The sequence below is a fragment of the Rhinocladiella mackenziei genome (assembly GCF_000835555.1).
Source record: "Rhinocladiella mackenziei CBS 650.93 unplaced genomic scaffold supercont1.5, whole genome shotgun sequence".
NCBI lineage: Eukaryota > Fungi > Ascomycota > Eurotiomycetes > Chaetothyriales > Herpotrichiellaceae > Rhinocladiella > Rhinocladiella mackenziei.
In genome coordinates, this window is record NW_013550600.1 from 3,263,680 (window position 1) to 3,279,085 (window position 15,406).

General features: G+C 50.3%; 8 protein-coding genes across 8 annotated transcripts; 3 read left to right on the plus strand and 5 right to left on the minus strand.

The window, feature by feature from the left end:
- Window positions 1–38: 38 nt before the first annotated feature.
- Z518_07673 (uncharacterized protein) lies at window positions 39–3,389 on the minus strand (the record flags this gene model as incomplete). Its single annotated transcript, XM_013415802.1, has 1 exon — window positions 39–3,389. One exon carries the CDS (start codon window positions 3,387–3,389, stop codon window positions 39–41), a length of 3,351 nt encoding a protein of 1,116 aa, XP_013271256.1.
- Window positions 3,390–4,924: 1,535 nt separating this feature from the next.
- Z518_07674 (uncharacterized protein) lies at window positions 4,925–5,422 on the plus strand (the record flags this gene model as incomplete). The annotated part of the gene is made up of 1 exon (XM_013415803.1): window positions 4,925–5,422. The coding sequence occupies one exon, from the start codon at window positions 4,925–4,927 to the stop codon at window positions 5,420–5,422; it is 498 nt and encodes a 165-aa protein (XP_013271257.1).
- Window positions 5,423–5,736: 314 nt separating this feature from the next.
- Window positions 5,737–6,333, minus strand: Z518_07675 (uncharacterized protein; the record flags this gene model as incomplete). Its single annotated transcript, XM_013415804.1, has 1 exon — window positions 5,737–6,333. One exon carries the CDS (start codon window positions 6,331–6,333, stop codon window positions 5,737–5,739), a length of 597 nt encoding a protein of 198 aa, XP_013271258.1.
- Window positions 6,334–7,468: 1,135 nt separating this feature from the next.
- On the minus strand, window positions 7,469–7,993 carry Z518_07676 (uncharacterized protein; the record flags this gene model as incomplete). Its single annotated transcript, XM_013415805.1, has 1 exon — window positions 7,469–7,993. One exon carries the CDS (start codon window positions 7,991–7,993, stop codon window positions 7,469–7,471), a length of 525 nt encoding a protein of 174 aa, XP_013271259.1.
- Window positions 7,994–8,821: 828 nt separating this feature from the next.
- Z518_07677 (uncharacterized protein) lies at window positions 8,822–9,046 on the plus strand (the record flags this gene model as incomplete). The annotated part of the gene is made up of 1 exon (XM_013415806.1): window positions 8,822–9,046. The coding sequence occupies one exon, from the start codon at window positions 8,822–8,824 to the stop codon at window positions 9,044–9,046; it is 225 nt and encodes a 74-aa protein (XP_013271260.1).
- A 604-nt stretch (window positions 9,047–9,650) lies between these two features.
- Z518_07678 (uncharacterized protein) lies at window positions 9,651–10,886 on the plus strand (the record flags this gene model as incomplete). The annotated part of the gene is made up of 1 exon (XM_013415807.1): window positions 9,651–10,886. One exon carries the CDS (start codon window positions 9,651–9,653, stop codon window positions 10,884–10,886), a length of 1,236 nt encoding a protein of 411 aa, XP_013271261.1.
- A 367-nt stretch (window positions 10,887–11,253) lies between these two features.
- Window positions 11,254–12,454, minus strand: Z518_07679 (ribulose-phosphate 3-epimerase; the record flags this gene model as incomplete). The annotated part of the gene is made up of 4 exons (XM_013415808.1): window positions 11,254–11,523; window positions 11,660–11,911; window positions 12,080–12,208; window positions 12,341–12,454. The coding sequence occupies 4 exons, from the start codon at window positions 12,452–12,454 to the stop codon at window positions 11,254–11,256; spliced, it is 765 nt and encodes a 254-aa protein (XP_013271262.1).
- Window positions 12,455–13,230: 776 nt separating this feature from the next.
- Window positions 13,231–13,974, minus strand: Z518_07680 (uncharacterized protein; the record flags this gene model as incomplete). The annotated part of the gene is made up of 1 exon (XM_013415809.1): window positions 13,231–13,974. One exon carries the CDS (start codon window positions 13,972–13,974, stop codon window positions 13,231–13,233), a length of 744 nt encoding a protein of 247 aa, XP_013271263.1.
- Window positions 13,975–15,406: the final 1,432 nt, after the last annotated feature.

Sequence of the window (15,406 nt, forward strand, 5' to 3'; positions counted from 1 at the left end):
ATGGCTTCTGAGGACAGCATCGGTGGATTGCGTAAAGTTCAGGGGGCGTGCATGCTGAGTCCATTCATCCTTCCATTCACCATACTTGCTCGAGACTTCTTCGGAATTGTGGGCAAATCCGGCACTTTTTCCTCCTGCTTGAACAATCCTTCCTCCAGTTTGGCTGGGATTCGCGTAATGATCGTATGGTAGTCACGTCCTTTTGCTGCTGAGCCCAGGTCTGGCCGTTCAGAACTTGCGGGTGTCGAAACGATGCGCCATTGATGTTGGGACGTATCGGAAAGAATATCGGTACGCATCGTCCCCGACGGCGATCGGGGTACGAAGCTTCTGCGGTTGAGGGCAATGTTTGGTAGAGTTGATCGAAGCAACCCAGCCCGACCACGCTTTGCCATTATGATTGCGTCGAACAATGCGATGTCTGGCGTTGAAGCTTTCTCTTCACGATCCATGATGAACTCATTCCATGCTTGAGTTTGCTGGAGCATCTCCATGTAGGCGGCGTGGTCCGGGGGGAGGCTCTTGATAAATGCATCATTGTCAAACTCATAGATTGTCCCAAGTTTCTTCTTCTGCGAAGGTGCTGGTTGCATAAATCTTCGGTAGGTGTAGAACAAGCTAGCCAAGCATCTCACAAACGCTGCGCGGACCTGGTCGGAATAGAAAGCAGCTGAACAGACGACGGTGATCTGATGAGCACAGCGGTCATGAATTACGAAGCCGCAACCGGAACAGCGATAGTATCCTTCTTGAGCCTTGTCGTCACAGAGAACACATGTGGAAGTGCCATCTGACGCTCGCCATTGTAAACAATGTCCTTCCACCCAGTGTGTTCCCTCGGTATCCTTCACAGGCTGGATACGAATACTCGGCATGATTGTAGATGCAGCCAATGTGGACTGATCATACACAGAAGGAGTATACATTGATCCGTTCTTCATATCAGAGAACGACGTGTTGGAAGGAGTGGCATTGTGCCTGGCAAAAGGAATGCTGGCCTTTCGAATCATATGAGAAGAGCCAGAGAAACTTCGCTTAGAAAGCGCATCGAAATGACCTGATCTCTTCTCACGCAGCGATGTTTGAAGAGCGTACCCGGAGTCATTGCGTGGGGCTGTCGAGCTGGAGGGCATTGCAAAACTCCCGGTAATTGGGGACTGTCCATCAGAGCCTGTCTGAACGGATTGTCTAGCAGTTGAAGCTGTTCTTGGTCTATCAATACTTTTCCCCCGCGTTGGGCCAGAGGCGAGGAACACGTTCAACATCGGGGCCCGACGGATAGTATCTGAGGCCGCCTGTGGGCCGAACGACGTTGAACTGAGGCTGGCCAGTTTGTCCAGATTTGTAGATTTGGCGATGGCTGTGAAGACCGAGTCAATTTCTGCAGAAAAGGCATCAAATGGAAATGTCTCGACGGCGTATGCAGGTGGGCCCGGAGAAACGCCAAAGCCATGGTGAAGTGGTGCTGCCTGATACAACAAATACATCAACTTTCTTCGCTGCTGTTTAGGTAAAAATGGTGGTGGCGCCACACTGTGTAGTTCGTTCTTATCCAAATCGACCAAAACATAATCGTCTTCGGGAAGGTCATATTTCTCGTATTTGCGATCAATGCCACAGATATAAGGGCAAGGAGCGTCCAAAGCCTGGACAAGCCGCGATGGGAGGACAGGAATATAAACCCCTGTCCACTCCAGCGGCCAAACGAGTTCCAAAATCGCTTTGCTGACCAGTTGCAGCATCGAAATGTGAGTCGAAAGCAAAATGATCCTGGATTCTGCCAGAACATATTCAAGAAGAAGGACGATGTTGGGTATGGTGAGCGATTTGAACAGAGGGTATAGATCGGTGGTCCGACTGCCCGGTAGTTCGTTGGCAGCTTCCTTCTTAGCATAAAGATGAAGTTCTCGTATGGAGACTTGAACTTGGACCTTAGAGGACATAGGACAAGGTGCCTCGAGGCATAAAGTGGCGACATATCGTTCCAGAGGTTGCCACATACCAACCCGAGGGGAACTAGCAGGCACTCGCAATACTCCACCGTCGGTCATTGGAATAACGATGGCCCGCAACCATTGTCTCCAAAAGTTGGCCATGGTGCTGTCTTTTCCCAAAATGCCATAAGACCTCGGAATCCAAAATCGTGTTTCGCCGCTGGTAAGCCCTTGGATTTCTGATACGGAACCATGGTGCAGCGGTCTCAGCATGTCCGACATCAGAGCAATTTTCTCTTCCACGGCACTGATTTCGTCTTCCAATTCTTCTCTTGCCCGAGACCCTTGAGAGACTTGAGGCAGCTGCGTAAGCAGTCTGGACAGTTTTGCACTTTCACTTGTCAATCTTTGTGCCAACGACGAGGCCATTTCTCTTTCTGCTTCGGACATGTGAGCTTTTTGCCATTCCTCACATCTTTTCTCCAGGTCGATCGCAATCTCACGGTTGACCGGAAGCCAAACTGTGACCGACACCGCCGTGATCCTCGAATTGTCGGCCGCTGTCATGGAGAATTCATGCCAGGTTGACTTCGGTTTGGTATCCGCAGAGACGATTTTGATATCATTTGGAAAAGCAAACATAGGGACATAATCAGGGAATGGTCCTCGCTTGCGGAATTTATCGACCGTGGCCGCTCGAGGGTATCTCTCAAGCAAGACCGGCTCAAACTTCCGGGAGAGTGGATGCTGATCTGGTGAACTTTGAAAAGTCTCGGGGTTCGGGATGACCGAGTTGTAACTGCTCATTCGGCGAGACGTGCGCGTGGAGGTTCGTCGAGCCATGGATGGTTGGCGTTTGGCACTTGACATGTCTTTGAATGACAGATGTCTGCGGATACTTCCGAAGTTACGATTTGGTGGCGGGCTAGGCTCGTCGGCGACAATAATTTTTTGGGTTTTAGGACGTGATCTTGATCGGCCGGGCTTAGATGGCCCGGCAGGATTGAAAGTCAGGTCAAGGAAGAAGGCATCTCGGTCGGTGACGAATTTCTTCATTGCTTTCTCAAAGTCGGCTTCAGTTATCGCAGTGGACACCCGAGTAGCTGAGGTGGTAGGTGGTCGAATTGTTACACTACTGCGGCTGCTTTGTGGACTGGTGGCCTCATCAAGGCTCTGAATGCTATTCCTAGCCTCGTTTGAGAATTGGGAGAGTCGCTGATACGAGTCATGTCGAGAATGACTGACCGAAGCGCGAGGGGACTGCAAAATGGAGGATTGGTCGTTTTCGGTGGTGGCCTCTTCCGTGATCGCAAAATCGACACCATTGGGGTCGGTGAGGTCGTGAGACCATCGTGGCTGGGAGAATGCATCAACCAGTTGTTGACTATCCAAGCCCGCAATCCAGAAATAATCTGCAAGGGGACGAGAAGATTCGGAAGGTTCTACGGGGGGCATGGTTGAAATGCTGAGAGGGGTCCTGGAAGGATGAAATTTTCAGACGGCCGAGAAGATCATTCGATCACTGTGGCATTTCGGCGCATCGGATGAATGAACTGGTTGTTATAATGTGAGGATATCGAGCGACTCCAACAACAGGACATTCCTCAGCCAGCCCCGGTGGGTTGTCTGTGCCTCTCCTCAGGGTGAGTAATGTGGCTTGCTCGATCTTGACAGTTGTGAGGACAGAGTTTGCCGCCCGCACGTTCTCTCAATGAGTTTTTGTGTTTCTGGATGAACGAAGTTGGGAAGGGAAATACGAGACCTAAAGTTTATCCAGATGTGGTGGCGTTTTGACAGTGGTGAGGACAGGGATAAGGTTGTCAAGTAAACTGGAGACGCGAGCAGAGAATCGTCTAGGAGTGAATGGTGCAATGGAGGACCGCCCCAGAGGTGGCTCCCTGGCCCAGGCAGGTTTAAGAGAGTCTCGAGGCCCCGCCTCGGTCTGAGATGTGGGCCCGGCGGTTTGATCGGCGGCGAACTCAGGTGTCAAGGATGTTTCTAGACCTTTTTCTGACTTTATATCATGATGGACATCGCGATGCAAAGAAAAGGAGAAGCGCGTGCCAGTGTGTTGTATCTGTGAACTAGTAAAAACGTTCTTCAACATTCTCCCATCCATTCCATCCCATCACAGTGAAGAAAAGGAGGATGGAGTGTACACCCTCACACTGTTGCAGTCCTTTTTTAGCCAATTATGCGGCAACAGCATCCCGGATTGGGATTAGACTTGGAGAATCTGCGCCGCCAGTGGCGTGGTTTTGAACACTTCCTGGAGAGGGGAGCTCCAGGAGTGAAACCTTGAAGAAGGCTAGAGAAGGGTCGACAAATCGTGCTAGTGGAAAACTAGGCCGGCCTTTCAACTAAACTCGGGCTTAGCATCGACCAAAGTTTCTGCTTATCCAGTGAAACAAGGAGCACACGCGAGTCTATCGTGCTAGGCGGTTTCACTCTCTGTAGGCCTCAGTGCCCCTGGAAAAGGAGCGGCAAAAGGAATGGGGACGCCAATCTGATCAACACGACTATGACGGCTCAATGAGTGGATGGTCTTTGAAAGAAAAGATAAAGAGGTTTACGTACACAGGGGTGAGATACACGTTCTACTACTGCAGGTGATTCATTCGAATCCCTGTTCCGCGGTTCTGGTCTTCCCCGCCCTGTCACAAATCCTCCAATGTACATCACCAGCAGTAATCCATATATCTTGTCGTCCACATATACAGTAGCCAATGGGCGGAGAGGAGGCTGGTGCTTAACCAATGACACCGGCTGCGACACTTCTGCTTGGGGGTTGGTGATATCCCGTTCCCCTCCCCCAGGCTCCGTCTTACAACTCCTCCATCATCACACCACTATCCTCTTCTCTACGTCTGTTGCTCTTCCGTTCGTTGTCATTCCAAAACCCGACATCTCAGGTCATATTCGCAACTTCTGTCCCAGTCCGAGTTCTCCATAAACATACCTATCTCTTGACTAACAACCTCACCACAGCAATGTCGACCGCATCTACTCTAGGACTTCGACACAACCCCGCCCTTACAATTCCTCTCGTGTCATCCTCTCTCACAGTCTTTTATGCAATCATGGAACCTGTGATTTTCCATTGCTTTCTCAAATCCGCAAAAGAGGACCTTCCCGCCACCAACAAAATCATGCGCATATGGTGGTCGAACTTTCTCCCTCCCGGCCTAGTGATGATCGTATCTACCACTCTTCCCAGTATCATTGGCGGCACATACGCTCTTCGATATTTCCCGCGAGGCGGTTTGAAATGGATAATGTGTGTGGCTGGCGTAATGCTGAGTTTGGGACATTTTGCTTTTGGACCCACCATCGCCCGAAAGATCCAGAGCATCTGTGATGAAGAGGAGGAAAAGAAAGGGAAAACAATGGACTATGTGAGCCAATGGCTCAATGTCCACTTCTGGAGAACGCTGTTGACTGATTTGCCGTCGCTATGTTGCTTTGGATTTGTGGCATTTGGCCACTAGGAGTGATCTATGTACCCTCCAAAAAAATTTTTTTTTTTTTTTTTTTTTTGGAGATCAGAGAAATCCACGGCGGCATCTACTGGCCACCGCAGAAGTCTTCCTTTGTGACCCCGATGAACCCGAAGGCTGGGCGGTCGTTGGTTCCAGGCCGGACGACGTCCGCCTTCAACGTCATGGTCTTGCTCCCCTCCACCTTTGCACTCGGAGATTTCTCCTGACTCTTCTTCTCTTCACTTTGTGCCTTGTTGGGACCTTGCTCCCAACGACGACCGCCCCGAAAACCCTCAAGCGTGTTCTTGACTGCCAAAAAAACATCAATCGCATTGTTGAATTCCGGGATCTTCTTCTCTCAAGGTCCAGCATGCACTCTTGGCCTTGAGTCTCTTCTCCCAGAAACGGATTGCAACATGTTTGACCAGAAATTTCCTCATTTTATTGTCGGCAGGGTTCATGAGGTAAAGGGCTCGAACGTCTTCTGAGTGGATTTGTGGTTGTGCGATTCGCTCCATGCGCTTGTTGGCGTCTTCTTCAAGGTATTCACAATCAAGGACAGCAGCGCAGGTGTGGACAAAGTACAGGTAGCTATATGGCTTGTATTTTGGGTTTGCAAATGGTCGGACACCTTTACTCTCGCAGCATGAAAGCATCCAACTGACGATGTCTCTGTGTATATCGAATTTGTCGCTGACGACGGTAATTGAGTCTTTCGCAGGTGCCTTTTGGACGCTGGCAGACTTGGTTTTGGCGGTATTAAGGAACTCAGCCTTCCATTTTGTCGAGAAAGCAGTAACAATGCGCTTGGGAATGTTTTCATAGAGAACACGGGTCTCTGCGGTGTCGGATTCTTGGTGCAAGATTGTGATGGGCTCGGTAGCCATAAGCCTAGTTTGGTTCTCAGTGTTAGTGCCCATGTTTGTTGAAATAAGCTGAAGCAAGGTTGATGAAGAAGGCAGAAAAGGTGTGCGACAGCTTACTTTTCAAGCTTCGGAGGGGGAGGGAACCGCAACATCTTGACCAGGTTTGGGTTTGCTGTTTAGCTGTTTGGTGTTTGATATTGCTTCACGCCTTGACCAGGGAGACAGGAATAACCGTTGCGATCGATCTATGTCACATTCAGATTGACTGGGTCATAAGGGAAATACGAGTGGGGGTTGTGGAAGGGAGGAAAACGTGTGAACACAACAGAAGCGATATATCGACGGAGAATTTAGTGTTGAGTCATGAGCATTTACTTCAATTCATTTCACTTCATCATTCAATGAACACAATGGGCACAATTATGTATGTGTCACTGGGCGACGGCTGAAGAAAAAGAGGAAAGTACAGCGGCAAGAAGAACATCAGTGTTAACTTCGGGTGTTTGCAATGGAAGGCGGATGCTTGAAAGGGATCTATAACATGGATCCCGAATGCGACTCGGTCGTAGCATATTCTATCGATGCAGGAGTGTCTCATCCACATGATAAGGCTGCGGCTCAAGGAGTTCGTTGGTGGAAACAATCATAACAGGGCAGATAGTTTGGGCGTCCTGTTCGGTAGAAAATGAACCTGAATGGCCCCGAGGCGTGGAAGCCATGGCTAACGGGTTAATTATTAACCATCCAAAAACGGCTGGATACACCGTGGTTCGTTTGGAGATAGATCATTTGCCGCTATTAATGCTCACACCCACAGCTGTAAATGGTGTGGCGATGTCTGTCGTGTAAGGTAACCTGCATCCCTACGTGCAAAATAGTTCCCTGGGTGCCGAGACTGGTCTTCTGACCAAGAATTCTTCACCCTCGCCCCAAAGGAGGGTGCGGCTCTGTACTCGCCCTGGCCAGCGCAAACCAGGGTGAGTAATCCCCCGTGACTCACCTATCGTGGGGGCGACGATGCTAGGTATATCGGGCGCGAGACTTGGATCGTGCTCGCCTCGGTTGATCTGTTTAGTTCTATATTATGATTGGTCGACAATAGATCGGAGAACCCTGTGACGGGGGATCACGTTCGTGACTTCGGACTTATTTTGGCCTTGACATACGTTCTCATTGGAAAACTTGCTATCTACAAGTCTATGGCCATCATGATCTCTCCATCTTCATCCGGCGGCGCGATCTCCTTGAATCCAAGTTTCTGATAAAACCTATATGGCGAATCCTCAGGCCGCACATTCTCCAATGGATTCTCACTCTTCTTTCCCTCGGGCGGTGTTGACATGACCCTCAACAGCTTTGCTCGAGGGTTATGCTGTCGTATATGCGCAATCGCAAATTCTACGCCCCGTCGGCCATACCCGAGATTCTGATACCGGGCATCGATCATGAATCGCCAGATGTAGTAGGCCTCACCGGGATCCCATATCGCCATCATGAGCATGCCGACAAGCGTTTCGTCGGCGTAGATGGCTCGTACCCATGCGTCTTCGTCATAGTGCGCTTCGCAGAGGGACCATACGTTGGGGAGGAGGTTGCCGGTCTGGCCGTCTTTAAGACTCAGTTTCGCTACCGCGCGCCAGTTGTCCTCGTTGACTTGGCGAAATGTGAGCTTTGAGTCCTTGCTGGGAACGGAATTGCTGGGAGTGTCCCCCATAGTGCTTTGGCTGGGATGGGATGAGGGAGATGAGAGCAATTAAAAAGAATTACTGTCAAAAAGAATGACTGGTTCAAAGGAAATTTAGAGGGTGGGTAGCGCTGCCGTGACTTAAATATTATTCTTTGCGAAGCGCAACTCTCTTGCTAATGCTCACCTAGACTTTGCGATACATGACGCAGCTTTGGAGGGTGTGTAGGCCAGTCGTAGCTCATATGTCCACCGCCTGCAGTCCGTAAAGGAGTCATATTCGTGACGTACGTGTATGACTCACTGTTGACGGTGGGATTGCATAGCCGATGGGGGGCATTGGCACGTAAAGGTTGTGGGAAAGTCTTGTTGGTGTCTAAATGCTATGGAATACCCGAAGGTATTTATGGAGGTACCATACCGTCTAATACAGCAGGTGCACTCATGCGGTTACCCCGCGCCAGCTAAAACCACAACAGGCATATTGGTTCCTAAAAAGAGGCCCATCGTGCGCTACGACCCTAATCTAGATCGTCATCCTGGATTGTTCTAGGCGGAGGCCGCGTAGGTAAGAGGGTGGTTAAGTCGTCCTGCTAAATTTAGCACGAACCTCGTTTTGTGTTTTGATGGCACCCAAGGACTATTTTGCTCATAGGGATGTACGTTAACGGTTCCCCTTTGCCAAGCCAGCTCCCTCCGTTCATCGATGCATGAAATCTGTACGCTTTATGTGATGTAGCCTAGCCTCGCTCCACGTCGTCCACAAAATACGGAGCCGAAATAACCGAGTGTCTCTGCAATGGTGAAATGCCATTGTGGATTAGACGAAGGCAGATGGAGTCAGGGCTGAGCTCAAGCATGGCGGGTGGAAAAAGACATGTGATGAGTCCTCAAGTATACCGGGCACCGCACAAAGTCAACACATCGAGGACGATGATGACGACGAGCAAGATGGCGGCACCTCCGAAGAAGGTATTGCCTGCTCCTTCGGCTGGTCCCAAGCCAGAAGAAACTGTGAAGAGAGTATACTGCTGCACCACCCAAATCGAGCCCAGTCTCAGCAAAGGCACCTTTAACACCTAATCCAGGAGCGATGAGGAAAAAGCCGGCAGAGACGGTCAGCAAGACCACCAGGTCAACAAAGCAGCCACCTGCTGTCAAGACGACGCTGGTCAAACCCAGCATCGCATCTGCCCAAAGACCACGACGAAACCAAAAGTACAGGGTGTCCCACTGCTCCGCGATTTTTTGGGGCATTCTTTTTAAAAGACACCGTCACAACTAGAACCAAATATGATTGATTGGCGCGTATACAAAGGAGATTGCAGATCCCTTAGTAGGACAGATTTCTTGCGTCATTGATGCGGAGAAGCACCGCTGAAATAATACAAGCGAGCTTCTCTCTATCCAACCGAATGTCGATGCCGGTCCAACCGTCATGTTTCCGCCCGTTCTGGTTACAGAATCTAGCTACTTATCCAAGTGACGAGAATGGCGAGATGCTATTTCCTCACTGAGAAGTGGGAGTCGATGAGATTGCGACTGAAGCTGACAAAACACAGAAGATTGTATCTGGATCTTACCAACGCTACAACCGCAACAGCACGTTCTTTCGCACATATTAAGCTCTTAACTTCCAGCCCCTCAATCTCCCCGTACCCAAAGCGCTCTCTAAATCAAACTCACAATGGCAGATATTCAACCCTACACCATCTCCATCCCAGACTCCTCCCTCTCCGACCTCAACACCCGCCTTTCCCTAGCTCGATTCCCCGACGAAATCGAAGCCGCAGACTGGGACTATGGGACTCCATTGGCAGACGTCAAGCGCCTGACCAGCTACTGGCAAGATAAATACGACTGGCGAGAAACAGAGAAAAACTTGAACACTCTCCCTCACTACATGACCACCATCCAAGTCGACGGCTTCGAACCATTGAAAATCCACTTCCTCCATCAAAAGTCCAGCGTTGAAAATGCCATCCCCTTACTCTTCGTTCACGGCTGGCCAGGTAGCTTCCTCGAAGCGACCAAGATCATGGACAAACTGACCTCTCCCGAGTCTGGCTCGGGGGCTCCGGCATTCCACTTTGTCGCCCTCTCACTGCCCAACTATGGATTCTCCGAAGGGCCAAAGAAAAAGGGCTTTGCCATAGCACAATACGCAGAGACGTGCAACAAGCTCATGCTCAAGCTTGGGTACACCGAATACGTGACCCAAGGAGGCGATTGGGGATACTACATCACACGGGCGATTTCGCTCCGATATCCCAAACATTGCAAAGCAACACACGTCAATATGGATCAAGGAAACCCGCCCAAATGGATCCGACACCCCAGCCTCGCGTTCCAACACGCCATCAAACCGTACAATGCTCGCGAAAAGGAAGGCCTCGCCCGCACCAAATGGTTCGTGGAAGAAGGCTCGGGGTACCGAGCACAGCAAGCCACAAAGCCGCAAACTTTGGGGTACGCGCTCGCTGACTCCCCTGTTGCTCTCCTCGCATGGATCTACGAGAAACTCCGCGACTGGACGGACTCGTACTCTTGGACAGAAGACGAAGTTTGTACTTGGATGAGCATCTACTGGTTCTCGGCGGCGGGGCCCGCTGCAAATTTGCGCATTTACTACGAAGCCACGCACGAATGGGATAACCCTGCCACGCGCATCACGCGTGATCGGACTCGTGAGTATATTGGAGGGGGCGTGAAGCTGGGTCTTACCCATGCACCGAAGGAACTGCGCGTGTTGCCAAGTAGTTGGACAAGAACACAGGGCGATGTCGTCTTTGAACGTAGCCATGATAGTGGAGGGCATTTCTTTGCGTGGGAGAAGCCAGAGCTGTTGATCAAAGATGTGAGAGACATGTTTGGACGGAAAGGCGGTGCAGCGGGCGTGGTGAAGGGGAAGACGGGTTACTGATTTAAAAGTTAGATGAGGCCGAGTGAACTAGGAATTCCACGACGAGTCTGAATTTTTTACTCAGGGTTGGTCTCTTGTCCCGCTCCATTTCTTCTCTGAAAAGGAAAAAGGGAAAAGAGAAATATTTCCTTTTGAATTTGGACATATGTATGACAAAAGTACTCTATAGTCCTTGTCCGTCCATCTCGTCTATCCATCCGTCCCAGCATCGTGTAAATCATTTATTTGATCTTCGCTTCCCCCTTATCAGTCCTTACCATGCCAACGTGGGGCTTTGGTTGTTAATGTTCAGCTTTCGAATATTCAACTCAACGCTCCTAGGACCTAGGACGGGGAAGACATCACTTTCTTGTTTCCGTCGGCCGCTTTATAACTTCCCACCCTTCCTCCTCTCCACCGCTTCCCTCAACACCCGAATGACCTGACCTGGATCCTTTGCTCCAAACACGGCACTACCCGCAACAATAACATTCGCGCCCGCATCTGCTGCCTGATCGATCGTGGACTCCCCCAGGCCGCCATCGACTTCGATGTTCAGATCGGGATATTTCTGGCGCAGGGCGGCGACTTTGGGTAATTCGCTGGCCATGAATTTTTGGCCTCCGAAACCAGGATGCACGGTCATGATGAGGACCATCTGTTTTGGCTCCCAAAAAGAAGGGTTAGTTGCGAGAACAAGAAAGAAAAATTGAACCAAGCAAATTTCTTGATACACTGGAGAAGAAATGTACTGGGTGTTTTTGCAAAGGTGCATAAGGTATAGGTGTACGTACATCAGGCCGTTCCGCTACCACTTGATTCTCCAGGATCTCCCATAAAACGTCAACGCTCGTTTCAGGCTTGATGGCGATACCGGCCTGCATGCCTAGGTCGTGAATATAGCGGATCAACTCCTTCGGTGAAGTTGGGCGAGTGGTGGTTTGGTCTGTGGGTTCGGTAGCAGCGACGGAGCTCACAGCGGCTTCGTAATGGAAGCAGTATAGGTCGCAGCCGGCGTCACGGAAGGTCGAGGCCCACCGGTGAGGCTGTAAAGAAGAGAGAGGTATGGTTAGATTTGGACTTGGATTGGGCGAATAGACGTCTTCCTCGTCCTCCCCTTCCACGTAGCTCACAAGGCAGCGGAGAATACTCTGTATCGGCCTTCTCACTTTCGTCCTCACAGTCAAGATATAGAAATAACGTCCAGCTCTTACCTCGGAGATCATCATATGGCAATCAAAGGTACCTCTCCCGCCGGCGGTCTTGGGTCTTTCCACGTATGATCTGATCTTCGATACCACGGGGGCGCCGAATGTGATGTTGGGTACGAAGTGGCCGTCCATCTGTGAATTCCAAGTTATTGGCCATGTCTTTCAGTCCAAGAAGAAGAGCTGAGACGTGTATCGCTTCCGACACCAAAATTGTTCTCATCTCAAAATCTCGGTCAGGACGGGACGGGGAGGAGGGAGGCATACAATGTCGACGTGCAACCAGTCACAGCCTTGGTCCATTGTCTTTGAGCAAGCTTCGCCTAGGGCGGCGAAGTCGGCGCTCAGAATCGAGGGCGCGATAATCGCGGGAGGACTCATGTTTGTGAGGAGAGGGAAGGGGGTATTAGGAAGGAAGGTGGGAATCAGAAGTATTGCCCAGTATTCTGAACTGCAAAGCATCAACAACTTTGTTCGGCGGAAAAATGATTGGGATTGGGTTGTCACCGTTCAATGGACTGACGTGTTGACCCCAAAATTGGAGAAAATCGTCAAGGATTCGCGGGGCAGAAGCTCCCGGGTCAAGCGGCGGAGGATATCGGAAACAAGAAAAAAAAGAGCACCATCAAATCGAGACGATGAGATTGGAAACGGGTAATTAAGTATGTAGCTAGCTCACAGATGCTGAGTTGAGCAATATCATGTGCATGCAATAATTTTGCACGGATTACCTTACATTGCATACTATTCGCTTTTCTCATGACTGGCTCGATATTTCAATATGGAAAATCGATGTATTGAAAGATCGGCTGACTAAATGATTCCCAACCCAGGAAGCCACCTGACGCCCGATCGCTCGGTCGAGTATTGTACAATGTATCTTGCATTATGACAGGACAATACTCGCGCACCAGCTTCATGTCAAGCGATGTACGTTGTCTCCAAATATCCCAATCATGACCGGACATGAAAACTGACAGTATTCAGTTTGTCTCTGTGTGCGAGATAGAAAATCACTGGCGACCACGGCCAAACAACAAAAACCAGATAAAATGCGTCACCTAAGAAATTCGTCACGGTTCATTCAATCGGTTCTCACTCGTGAGAACTTGTATCTCTCTTCCTGGCTCCTCCAACAAACCCGATCATGGGGAAATTCAATTAAGACGAAGAAATTGGCTGCATTTGTGGTTGTGATTGGCAAAGGCAGCACCGGCCTCGTTGAGAAGCTGACTGGCAGGAAGGCTCTGTCGAGGGAAAGCTGCTTCATAGCTTGAAAGCATAGAGATGTCGTCTCGGCTGACTCCACCAGTCTCTAGAATCATCGAACTGCCGTCCATATTCCCTGGTCCAATCATTCCGGAAGAATCTTCTGGCGGAGACATATGATCAGGACCGCTATCGAGAGGGCTGACGAAATAGTGCCATGGACATTCATCTTCGTCTTTGGGGTCCACAACGGAACCGCCCAACGGGGCTCGACTGTTTTGTCTATTAATAGCATCGAGCCGGGCAAGGCTCTGATCGGTCAACCGATCATTGAGATGATCATGGACCTCGAAACTGTTGTTGAAGCTTGCATGGTTCATATGACCGGAGCCGTCGGTGCTGAGAGAGGAAGGATGTCTCGGAGAAAGGCCAGGTAGGTAGAACTGACCGCCCTGTCCACTGTAGACCTCTCGGTTGGAGTCGTCTTGGACAGGTTTGATTCGTCGACAGGAACAGGCTGAACAACCACAGCCACATCCGTGGCAATGATTTCCGGAACGACAAGGAGTGGGACCGGGATAGGTATTTCCATGCTGGTGATCGGTTGTTGAAGCAGAAACAGGAGAAGCAGATTCATGATTGGGTTCGGCGAGATCGTCAGATCTGACGGGTATGGAAGGACAAGGGGCCATGGTGGTAAAAATATGAGATCGATCCCTGTAGTCTGTGGAGGATCATGCAGACAAAGAAAAGCTTTGGGTTCAGAAGGAATAATTCTTGAAGTATTCAGACAGCCGACCGGACACAGCAAAGTAGTATAGAGAAGGTGTTGATACAGTAGAGATGAATCTGGCAGAACAAAAAGTGGCAAGGGCAGTGTTAAAGACGGTGAATCGATAGAGATCTAATATAGTCGGGAGCTAGATCGGACAAATCATGGCAGTGTCGGGCGGAGGTTCGAAAAGAGAGTCGAGAGGATCGTCTCCAGGTCTCCGAGGTCAGGTGAGGCGGTAGTTTGCAACCGAAGAGGACCAGTGGCATGTGGGGAGGTAGGCGCGAGTGGAAGGGTGTTGGTTCTGGAGATGATGGTCACGAAGATACAAAACCCAAAAGGACTGAGCATGAAGCATGGTTATTGGGTTGCCCAACTGCGGTATGGACAGGGAAAATGGACAGGAGATGAGGCATGACCTGTGACCAGTACGACCTATACCGATTGCAGTTCAGGCCACCCTAGGATAGTGTCTCCGTTTCCGCAATAGATTGCAACCGAATACGGCTGGGGAAATTGATGGATTATATCGAGGCGGTTTGCTGCGGATGTTTCAGGCAGAGAAAAGAAGAAGGGGGAGTCCAGGGTATAAAAGGGAGCGGATATAATTCCATAACCGGTGACCAATCAGGCGCAGTTGTTCATAACTATTGTGCAACTTTCGGCATAGCTACCCCGAACGGAAGGACTTCCGAATGGTCGCCTTGTCGTTTATTTTCCAAAACCCCCCGCGGTCCGCAGGTTTTACCGGTCAAGCAACTTTCCGCTTTCTCCTTCTAGCCTGCTTCTACTGCTTCTGGCCCTGCTTTGCCGAGAGAAAGACCGTTCCCTCACGCCGGAGGATCTCCTCCTTCCTCCACGATGCGGTCTCTTGCATCCTGCTGTCCTCCACCTTTCTACATACCGAACCGTTAGTACTGTGCTATCCATCCGCTCTACCATTCTTGTCGTCTACAATACTGTACTATGCACCACTATTTTACGGCATACTCCTAATAAAGACTAGGTTGATTACCAGTCAAACCTTGAATTGATCTCGTCTTTCCCATCGGATAACCGAACCCTCCACCTCCTACTACTGTCACACCTCTTCTCGTACCCAGGTCGTGGCTTCCGTCATCATGCATGCGATGAAGTAAACGAGGATCAACATCAGGTCTCTTCGGCCTGCTCCGACCCCTATCACCTCTGCCCGCTAGTGACTAAGGTGGCATGTGAGCAAACAGGCGTTAGGTTTGGCTGCCTGACTGACCGAACTTTCCACGCAACTGGCGTCATCCTGGTCATGCATATTCCCACCAGGGCTGTGCCGATAACCCGTTCTCCGCTTCCTAATGTACGTCGGGGCAATT